The 10,944-nt window shown below is 35.9% G+C and overlaps 1 protein-coding gene across 5 annotated transcripts; it reads right to left on the bottom strand.

Annotated features, from left to right (window-relative positions):
* Positions 1–400: 400 nt before the first annotated feature.
* LOC142607412 (uncharacterized) lies at positions 401–8,986 on the bottom strand. Of its 5 annotated transcripts, XM_075778898.1 has the most exons (4): positions 8,765–8,943; positions 7,340–7,440; positions 7,099–7,220; positions 401–2,552 (listed from the first exon to the last, which is right to left on the bottom strand). In XM_075778898.1, the coding sequence occupies exons 3-4, from the start codon at positions 7,197–7,199 to the stop codon at positions 590–592; spliced, it is 2,064 nt and encodes a 687-aa protein (XP_075635013.1). In that variant the 5' UTR covers positions 7,200–7,220; positions 7,340–7,440; positions 8,765–8,943; the 3' UTR covers positions 401–589. The 5 variants fall into 5 exon arrangements, with proteins under 5 accessions (XP_075635013.1, XP_075635014.1, XP_075635016.1 ...); XM_075778899.1 differs by lacking the exons at positions 7,099–7,220; positions 7,340–7,440 and having other exon boundaries at positions 401–2,590; positions 8,765–8,986; XM_075778901.1 differs by lacking the exons at positions 7,099–7,220; positions 7,340–7,440 and having other exon boundaries at positions 401–2,559; positions 8,765–8,942.
* Positions 8,987–10,944: the final 1,958 nt, after the last annotated feature.

Below are 10,944 nucleotides of genomic sequence, written 5' to 3'. Positions count from 1 at the left end.
TCGTACTCCACAAATGCTTCCAGCCAGGTCGAGTGGCATGGAACAGATGATGAGAGACCGTTGTTGAAATAGGGACACAAGAAGGTGAAGGAGCAGACTCCAAGGTGCTTTATTTCTGAGTTGACTCTAGTTCGTCAAAGGTCGAGTGGGCATGTAGGCCAATGTTAACTAATATTAGTGAGGGTCTGTTCAGTTTTTTTTTTTTTTTGGGATAGGACTATCTGTTCAGTTTTTTAGCCATTAATCAGGACCATATTAAAGGTTTTAATATGGCTCTAAGAGAGGTTTAACGGCAGTTCTAGATACTGAAACTGCTTTTTTTTTTTTTTTAACGGGTTTAAGCTCTCTCTCTCTCTCTCTCTCTCTCTCTCTCTCATTTGTTTGTTTTAAACAATGCAAGGGAAAATAAAATCGAGCAAATGATGCTTCGATGTTTTCTTTCACTAAAAGCTTATCACCAACAATATCACAGACACCATAGCATCATAAGAACCAACAATGATCAAATCCACGCACATTTTTTTTGGGGTCTTCCTTTTTTTTTTCTTTTTTTTTCATTTTATTCATTAAAACCCTTTCCCCTCACCCATTACAGAGACGGAGAAGAAACAAACCGTCTGGATAAACTAAAAATATCTTTCCCTTCGAAGGGGGAACTCCACTCCCTCGAACCAGAAGCAGATGTATCAGATGTGACCACTCCACCGTCCTGCAACCCTGCTATTGACACACCATTTGTGATAGGCACTGATCTCATGGCCGGCTGAGCACTAATTCCCGAAGTATTTGAATCATATATGTGGGAAGTATTTGAATCATATATGTGGGTATTGTTCCTCATAAAAGACGGCATCCCTAGCCACAACCCGTTGGGACCTGCAGAAGACAAACCTCTATCCAAAGTCCAGTCTATGCTTGAGTAATCCAGGTGCGACATTGAGCTACCAGTGCTCCAGTCTACCGGAGAAGATGCCCCTGATGAGCCAGTTGAACCCAACCCAGAGAAGAGTCCAAGGGATGAAGCAGCGGCAAGTGTAGGAGATGCACCTGTTCTACTCCACAAACCATTCCCTCGACTGGTTCCCGGGGAATCTCCTGGGTTACCGCTAGGAATATACTGTTGCTGTTGCTTATATTGAAGTTGGTGGTACATCTGATTTGAGCTCAGATTGTTTGGACTAAGACTTCTAGTGCTAGGAATTTGCTGCAAAAAGCCATTGGGCTTCATAACTTCGACACCATTAGTAGGATACCAACTGGCAGCTGTTCCAGGAGGTGATGAGCTCATGCTAGTGGTTGGAATCTGCTTTGTATTGAGAGGCTGTGGCCGCTGCATCATTTTAACTGGTTCCCTCACTGTTCCAGGCTGAAGATTCTTGAATTCATTTCCAATGGCCACATAACGGGGTTCTGTCTTGGCTGGTGGAGTCGACACCTGCAATGGCGACGCCAAAGAATAGGAAGCTGAAGCATTTAATCCGCCATTTGGCCACCTTTTCTCTGCTGGCATCACAATTTGTTGGGGTTTTCCCCAATCCAACTTTGGTTGACTTCTCTTCAAAAGCTGCTGCACATTTTTGTTCCCAGGTTCTGAAGACCCTACAACTGTAACTGCTGCTTTTGTGTAGTTGAAATCCTTATCATCTCTTTTCTGTAGTATTGTAGGAAGATTTGGTTTCATTTGTAGTCTTATGTTAGCAGCAGCAACTGAAAACTTGCCATTACTAAGAGTAGGAGGATCACCAGTTTCTTCTGGTTTCGGTGGAGCAGATGGTGGATCTTCCTTCATTGCTTCTAAAGTTTCTGCCGCCTTGTCAAGATCACCCTCACAGGTAACAACAGCTCTTTCAACTTCCTGCTTTGAACACTTGTACCTTGTTTCCAAATCTGCAATGCGAGCAAGCTCTTCTGATATGTCAATTTTCAGATTACTCCCAGCAAGGTTTTGATCCCTATGATTTTCTGCTTCTTCACCACCTTCAAATAGCCAATTTACCGACTGCTCTACTTTACCTTCATTCAGTATGAGGGCCATTGTCGCCCTCTCATGTGGAAATCCCATTATCACAAGCTGTTGAGCAAGTGCTTCAAGCTTTCTGGACATGAGATAGCCACTGCAACGTTCATGCAATTCCTGAGCTCGCCTCTCCTTTTGACGCTGATGCTTCCTTTCATTCTTCTGGCGGATTTTCTCTCGTTTGTCACCATCGGCACCTGGTATTGTTTCTTGCCGGATGGGAAGGTTTGATGATTTTTCTTTATGGTCTTCTGACTCGCCAGACCAGCTACCATTATTGGAGACAGAGTCATACTCAACCCCAGCTACAAGCAAGCCTCCAGGATGCTCATCTGTCTCATCTATGTTCCCAAAGCGACCATTAGTGTGAAGAGGTGAAGCTGAGGATGTTGGTGACATTTCAAGGGTGTGGAATGTTCCCAAAAGTGGATTGTATGCACTAGCTGGGATACCACTACCTGCATTAGCAGGTACTGAAGACTTTGCAGAAGGCTTCTGGGGTTCCTTGCTGACCTTTTTGTCCTTGGACTTAGATCTGGAAGCTGGAGACATCTTAGTAAAACAAAAATATTCCTGCGATGGTCATAATAATAATTTATTATGAAGCAAATTTTACAAATTTATAAATTACTTGCTCCAAAGTTCTTACAGTACCAATAAGATTCATGACATTAGTGCAGAGTGTGTGAGGGAGACAAAGGGGAGGACGAATTCAGGGGAATCAAGAAGGTGCCATATATCAAATTATATAATTTCTTTCTCTTCTTTTAATACCGAACCATATATCCACATTGGTATGAATACATTTTAAAAGCATCCATACAAAATCAATGCTTGCATATGAAAGAAAATAATTCTGAAAAGTACCTTCATTGATGAGTAAGTAGTCTCACTCCAAAAACAAAACAAAACAATTTGAAACCAGTAATTATTTTTTCCCCTTTTGGTCAGAGTAGTAATGAACTTAAAACTCTCCCAAAAAAAAAAGACAAATTTCTTCCATGACAACTTTGAATCTTATCTGGACTTATTTGAAGGGGAAAAAATAATTGGGCTTCATATGAGAGAAGTCCCCTAAAAAAGGGACATTCCCCTTCTGCATTGACACAACACAGGTATTATCAGTTTTTTTTATAGGTAATTGAAGAATTTAATTGAATTATTAAAAACAGTATACACCCCATGTAGACAGGGAGTGTGCTAGGGACGCTAAAAGTATCATCGAAAATTACATAAATCCAGAAATTCCTTCAGTAGAAAAGGAGTTTCCAATCAAAGCAGCCATCCAATCATACATGAAGCATTAGAAAATCAGTTTTAACTCTAACTGCAAACTCTTAATCCCTTCAAAGGTATGTTGGTTTCATTCTCTCCAAATAGTCCACATGAGGCATCATAGAATTTCCCCCAAGTCATGCAAAATGATGTCTGCCACAACCGCCTTTCCAACAACCCAACAAATCCACTACCCTCTTAGGCATAACCCACTGGAGTCCATACAATTAAAACACCAATAACCATAGGCTTTGCACATAATCACAGTGAAGAAGTAAATGGGCTATAAACTCCCCATTGTTGTTACACTGTTAAACATGCAACGCCACTCTACAATACAAATATTTCTCTTTAGCAAGTTATCCATGGTATGAATGTTTCCACTAGCAGCTGTCCACATGAAGAAAGCTACTTTGGTAGGAACATTTACCCTCCAAATGATTTTCCATGGGAGAAAAATGAGGGTTTTCATTAGTAAAACCCCAAATATATTGCTCCTAGTGGGAGTCTAACACATCCAGTCTTCCCCAGCCCTAGTAATTTTAGTGGAATAGGGAAGGCTAAGAAAGGATTGTAAAAATGACAACTCCCAATCATGGACAGCTCTAGTGAACATATTGTCCCAATGAATAGCTCCACTAGTCCATCTGGCCTACCACAGAAGCCTCCTCATCTCGGGCTATTCAAAATTGCTCAAGGTCTCCTTACAAATCCCCTCCTGACACCATGGATCATGCCAAAATAATAATAATAATAATAATAATTGCTCATTTCAAACTTGATTAGTTTAGAAAATCTGTCCCAACCATTGCAAATATGTTTCCAAAGGGCCACACCATAGGGTTCATTGGTTACCCCCGAAACACAGCTGCCTCCCTCAAACCCAAATTTTTTTTATCTATCAAAGCTCTCAATAATGTGTCTTTTTCCATGGCATAATGTCAAAGCCACTTCCCAAACAAAGCACTATTAGGACATCCAAAACTTCTAATGCAACTCCCACATTGAATTGGCTCACAAACTATCTTCCAATTTACCAAGTGAAACTTAACATCATCTCCTATCCACCTAACAAAAAAACTCTTAGTAATTTCTCTAAGCAACTAGCAATGCTAACAGGGATAGGAAATATGCGGGCAAATTTGAGAGCGTACTCTTTATTAAGGTGATTCTATCTCCTTCTGACATGTAAAGCTTCTTCCATCCTTCTCACTTCTGTTTCCATATCGCTTTGGAGTTGTAACTAGCCCCCAACAACAACCCCAAGCATTTCATAGGCAGAGCAGATATCTTGCAACCAGATATGCTTTCAAAACACGACAAAACACATTTCAAATGGCAAAGTTATTCTATATCATTCCCACAAAATACCAAAGTATCATCCGCAAATAAAAGACTTGAAATCATCAGCAACTTGACTGTCCTTCCAGCCACTCTGAACCCCTGAATACACTGCCCATCTACTGCCTTTGTTATAATTATCAATTATTTTCCAATTAGCATTATAGCTGTTCAGAGAGAAGTTCCTTTTACAATATAATAGTTTATCACAACTAGACCTAATACTGCAAACAGCCTTTATGTTTGACAGAATTTCAGCTGTCCATAAATTATACTGCTTCCTACTTCATGCTTTAATATGAATCAAACATATCTTGCAATTTTTGTGAAGTACATAATTTGATCAATGCCCAACAGATTAGCTTCCTCATGCTTTGCTGGATTAATCAATTTAACAAGATGGGAAGTATACTAACATGCCATGCGCTATTAAGATAACACAAGCTATGATAAACATTCAAAGAAAAAATAAGAACTCGCGTTACCCAAATTTAAAAGCCATAATACCGAAGCATTTTGCCTAAACTATGTTTTAAGAATTACAGAAAAATAAGTAGATGAATTCCAAATTGTAAAAATAGCCTTTCAATGTCTTTTCTATCAGTAAGTTACACACGATCTCAGTGGGTCTTGAACCCACAACCTCAACCTCCATCCCATTATAATGAGAGAAGGAAGTGCCAGTGAAGCTATTCATTGGCAAAAAAAAAAAAAAAGTCCTTTCAATATCCATAACTCATTTATAAACTTCTAGGGAAAAAGATCACCTATTTAATGATAAAATAGCATATAACAAATAGGCAAAAAAATTTCTAAAGGCACTAAAGAAGCAAGAACATAGTGATACACTGAGATTGCAAAGGCTAAAAGAGAATAGTTTGTTGTGGTCCCAACTCCCAAGGGAAGGAGAGGGGGAAGATTTAAACCAATGACCGCCGCTAAAAAAGAAAAGTATAAAGAGCATCCTATGATACTAGTAAAATTAGGGGCAATTATCTTTCTAAAATTTTCATGGTGCAAGGACATTCAAAGTATAACCCATTAAAAATTAATTACTGAAGTCTCTCTACGCAGACCCTAAGATAGTAAGGAACATAAAAAGGGAAAGATTTTGACTGACAATAAATCAACGCTGCCTGTCTTCATATTAACCACTGATCAAAACGCATTTGCTCTCAAAATATTTTTATTCCATCTAATCTATTGACAAACTAGTCCATGTAAAATGTGTGTACGTGTGTGTGTGTGTGTGTGTGTGTGTGTGTGTGTGTGTGTGTGAGAGAGAGAGAGAGAGAGAGAGAGAGAGAGAGAGAGAGCTATACAAAAACTAGCAATCAGTAAGAGAGATATAAAGTTGAAAATTATTAACATAAATGTCAAATCAATCTACTACGGTACAACCACTCAGACTAAATTCCATAAGTCAATAAACAGACATAGCACTATTTATGTTCTTTATTGGTATGATTAACCAAATAGACCAACAACCCCTGCACAAACAGATGTTCTAAAATTATCTATAATTGGAAAGATTAAGCTAAGACCTAAACACCACACCTTTATAAATGAGAAGCTTCAAAAATATTTGTCACATAATAATTAACTTCTTAAATTCTTATTCCATGCTTAGGGATACATACGAAGATTTACACGAGTCTCCTCTAGTAAAATCCTCTAGTCAACTAAGCAGCATAATTTTCATTACAAAACATACTAAATTCCACTAAATCCTGGGAGTCAGGCCAGAACATGTTTTAAGAAATAGTTTTACTTGCTAAGCATTTAAGGTAATTGAGACCTAACAAGCTCTAACTCAAATGGCAACCCCTCCCCTTGCAAGTACAGGGTGAAGGGTGACGTAGTAAATTCCAAACCCAACAAATGCATAAGGTAATTGAGCATCCATTTGGGAAAAAAAAAATAGTAATCTCAAAATACTCACCATCATGTTTGCTTTAAGATGGACATACAACACGTGCAATACAGCTATGGTATACAGCAACTGCTAACTAAGTTCACAGAAGCAAGTCACAGTTCAAAGTGAGCATTTCTTAACCTGAAGTGTTGCTCTTTTTGAGGTCTAATATGTTGTTTATGTTTCATTAAATCAACTCCCCAAAAGCATCAGGGCAACTTGTGTGTTTGGATCAGTGTAATTTTGTTAGCCTATTTTTGTTTAAAAAATAGGCTGTGTAAGATACCTAGCCAAAATAAGCTCATCCAAACATAATGATGCCCAAGTTGATGAAATTTTGTTTAAACATGTTATAATTAAATTGTGATACACAACTTTGATCAATAGTATGGCAAAGCTCAAATATGTAAAAAGCAGGGTCCAAATACCATAATAAGGTACCATCGGTACTAAGAACTCAACATGCACAAACTTGTGAACACCCAGCCACATACATACAGACTTCTCACACTAATCATATAAAAATCAGAAATCTCAGACCAACACTCACATGGCCTGACTAGTTGCTGATGGTTCCTCTTCCACCATAAATTTGTAATTGACAATCAAATACTCCATCCAAGTGGTCAAAATCTTCTTGTGGCTGCTCATTACCAGTAAAAGCAGCAACGTCTATGGACCGTTGACCAAGGTCATGAAAAGGAACATTTCCAAATTAGGTACGACAAAAATAAACTAGGGTCATCATCAAAGTAACAGAATCCCTTACCTTCAACAACTAATATACAGACCTCATAGCATCGGCTTTCAGTGTCTGCCAAGCATTACATTGGTTGAAATAAAAGTTTCAGCATACTCCACTTGTGTGAACAACCAGACATACTTAACACACCTTAAACAAGATATTATATAATTATTCACTCATAAAACAACAGCTTGTTGCAGCAAGATGTTTGGAATTTCTGAGGATAGATTTTATAGCTTACCCAACCATGGGTAAAAAAAAATGAAACAAAATAGAAACGACATCTACTGAAAATTTTGACATGCAACATAATAAAAGTTGTCGATCAATCAAGGTGAGGGATAAGGTTAGCTACTTCAGGCTTAGGTAGCAATATTCTTTACCCACACCAAAAAAAAAAAAAAAAATTATGTGCCATATAACCACATTTTAGGAAAAACTAAGATACCAACTTAGCAATTTTTGGATAAATTTTTCTAACAAAGAATTGAAAATGATAAATGCTACATCCACAACATTTTAACAACAATTTTATGACAAACCTAGGTGGCATGTTGTTACTGGTTCTAATTTGGGCCAACCACTTAAATTACTTTCTTGCCTACCAGTAATTGAACAAAGAATTGAAAATGATAAATGCTACATCCACAATATTTTCACAAAAATTTTACAAAAAACCCTAGGTGGCAGGTTGTTACTGGTTCTAATTTCGGCCGACCACTTCAATTATTTTCTTGCCTACCAGTAATTGCCGGGTTACCACCTAGGATTTGTTGTGGAATTGTTGCGGACGTAGCATTACTCGTTGAAAATGTATTCTTTCACAAACAACATTTGTGCCCTATAAAATGTTTCCATAAATTCCTAAAAAGCACTAACACTATAAAATACGACTTGAATCCTTTACTACCGACTGTGTGGCTCGCTACCAATATCAAGAGCTTATAATAAACCAATAATTGGAATTATATATCTAGGCTCGGAGTGATTGCCCGTTATTTTTATTAATAGGCAGAGTATGCACAATTGCAATATCTAGAATCATATTTATCACCAAAAAAATAATAATAATAACCAGAATCATAATAATTGATTGAATTAAACAGCACATGTTTGGTTATTTGGAGACATTGCCAGGAACATGCAAGTGAGAATAAGCAATGACTACTGAGTCTGTCCGAGTCGGCCAATTGAAGAAAAAGCTAAGAATATTTCACGCAGGTAGATCCACAGGAACAATTGAAGTCAATTGTCAAAATCTCAAAGAAACAAAATCAAAAGAATCGAACACAAGCAAAGCGGAAATTGAAAAAAAAAACCTATAATAATAAATTCGGAATTTTCATTAATTCAATTAAATTAAAGGACATGGAAAACGAATCGAAGAATTTAGCATTTACAGAACAAGATCGAAAAAAAAAAAAAAAAAAGCGATTTGGTGAGACAGAGAGAGAGAGGCGAAGCAACGAACCTGTGAGTTTGGTAGCAGATCGATGGAGGGATCGCGGTTCACTGGTTAAGAGCTTCTTCACAGAGAGAGAGAGAGAACGAGAGCGAGAGATTGAGAGCGAGCGAGCGAGAGAGAGAGAGAGAGAGAGAAAGAGAGAGGGAGATAGGTATTTCGAGGCTCAAACTGTCCGTAATAGAATTAGGGTTTTTGAAAATAACAAAAAAAAAATAGGAAAATGAAAAACGACAGATTTTGTGAATGTCTGAAAATTATGTACTGGTATGTCTTTTCACTTTTTATTCAAATTGCCACGTCACCTTTTCTTTTTTTCTTTTTTTTTATATATTGATCCGCTGTCGAATGGCGCGTTTGTTAATAAACCGTTTTAAGAAATTTTTTATTTTATTCCGAGAAAATATAAAAAAGTGAAGTTTGTATCGAATGCTATTTTTGTGTTCCATTTGTATTGTGTTTAGTGTAAAATAGCATTAGACACAAGCAGTATCTTAGCTGTAAAAATAAATAAATAAATAAATAAATAATCAATTACTTATTTTTTCTAATAAATTTTTAAAAAAATTTGTTAAATCAATACACTTAGGTGGCGTTTGGTATGGGGTAATGTTTTAGGATTCCTAGGAATGTTTAAAAATTCCCATGTTTGGTTGCAAATTACGCTAGGGAATCGATGGAATCCTTAAACCCTCTCAGGAATGTGGATTCCTTTAAAACAGGTGGGAATCCAGATTCCCAAGCTTAAAAGAAATTGTATTTTTTATAAATTGACAATTTTAACCATTTTTCCTTATCATTTAAGCAATTAAGATAAATTATAAAACAAATTATCAATATCTTCTCTCTTGTCTTTATCTTTTTCCGCCAAAACAACATAAACAGGATAAATAACTTTGCTAATAGTTATTTTTATATTATTCTTGTCATTTTGTAATGTTAAATCACAGTTTTAATGAATGTGTTGCTAATTAATAGTTTATATAATGTTTTTTATCTATCTATTTAGAGTAAGATATTTTTTTTTAAGGACTAATTAATAGTTTATATATATTTTTTCATTATTTATTTAAAGGAAGATTTTTTTTTTTTAAAGGGCTTGGTACTTCACATTCAAATCTAAGGACAAAATGGGAAAAACAAATAATTCATTTAAGATTCTTGGGAATACACCAAACATTATCATCTCACATTCCTAGGAATCTCCTAATGAAACCAAACATAGGAATAGCTACATTCCTAGGAATGTGATTCCTAGGAATCACATTCCTAGGAATCTGGATGCCAGGAGTAATGTGGATTCCCTGTACCAAACGCCACATTAAGACATTTGTTAATTTTTCCTTTTTTATTGTTGCCTATACTACTATTTAAGGTTTCTCATATCTGGAGTCCGGCTTTCGAATGCCAAAAATATCTTAGTCATCTACAAGTTTTCAATTAACGGAATAAATACATAAAATAAAATCCAAACTTTAGCGACCCACTATTAGGGGCAACTCTTTTTTTAAGTTAGGGAGGTTACGGACCACCCTAACTTGCAAAAAAATGTGTGTGTATATACAAAAAAAAAAAAATTATATACTAAATTAACCTATATTTAACCACTATGACTTGAGAATCGCAAGAATTTGAGTTCAACAAAAATAAAAGTAACGCTATATCCATAATTTTTCACAATAATTTCTCAACAAATCATATATCATTAGTTGTTACTAATTCTAATTTGAGCTTAATATTGACATCACTTTTTTTCTCACCAATAACAGCTTGCCACATAAGGTTTGTTATGAAAATATTGTAGATGAAACATTATTCCAAAAATATTTTTGGCCCCTAAAACATAATCCTTAACAAGTAAAAAAAACTTAAATAATAATAATAATAATAATTAGCCCAAAAATAACAAAATTAACCCCCAAAAAAGGTCTAAACTAAATACAAATAAAGAAATTATTCAAAAAATATATATTCAAAAACAATATAAATATCCATAATCATTCAAATTTGTAACTCATTTAACCCATTACAAAAAAAAAAAAAAAATCTAATTTCATTTTTTTTCTTAAAAAAAAAAGTATCAAGAGAAATATTGTGGTTATGAGTTCTTCATGACATTGCTAGCAGTTATACCCTCTTTAGCTTTGCATTCACAACAATTTGCTCTCATTAACGACTCAGTTCACATT

This window comes from Castanea sativa, chromosome 8 (genome assembly GCF_040712315.1).
Source record: "Castanea sativa cultivar Marrone di Chiusa Pesio chromosome 8, ASM4071231v1".
Lineage (NCBI taxonomy): Eukaryota > Viridiplantae > Streptophyta > Magnoliopsida > Fagales > Fagaceae > Castanea > Castanea sativa.
The sequence above is the reverse complement of the archived record's forward strand: the minus strand, read 5'-3'. Positions and strand labels throughout refer to the sequence as shown.

Coding starts and splice junctions, on each gene's coding strand:
- LOC142607412 (XM_075778898.1), bottom strand. CDS start 7,199: ATGAGCAGCCACAAGAAGATTTTGACCACTTGGATGGAGTATTTGATT. Junction 2,553..7,098: donor TCAGCAACTAGTCAGGCCAT/GTGAGTGTTGGT, acceptor TCCAGCTTCCAG/ATCTAAGTCCAAGGACAAAA.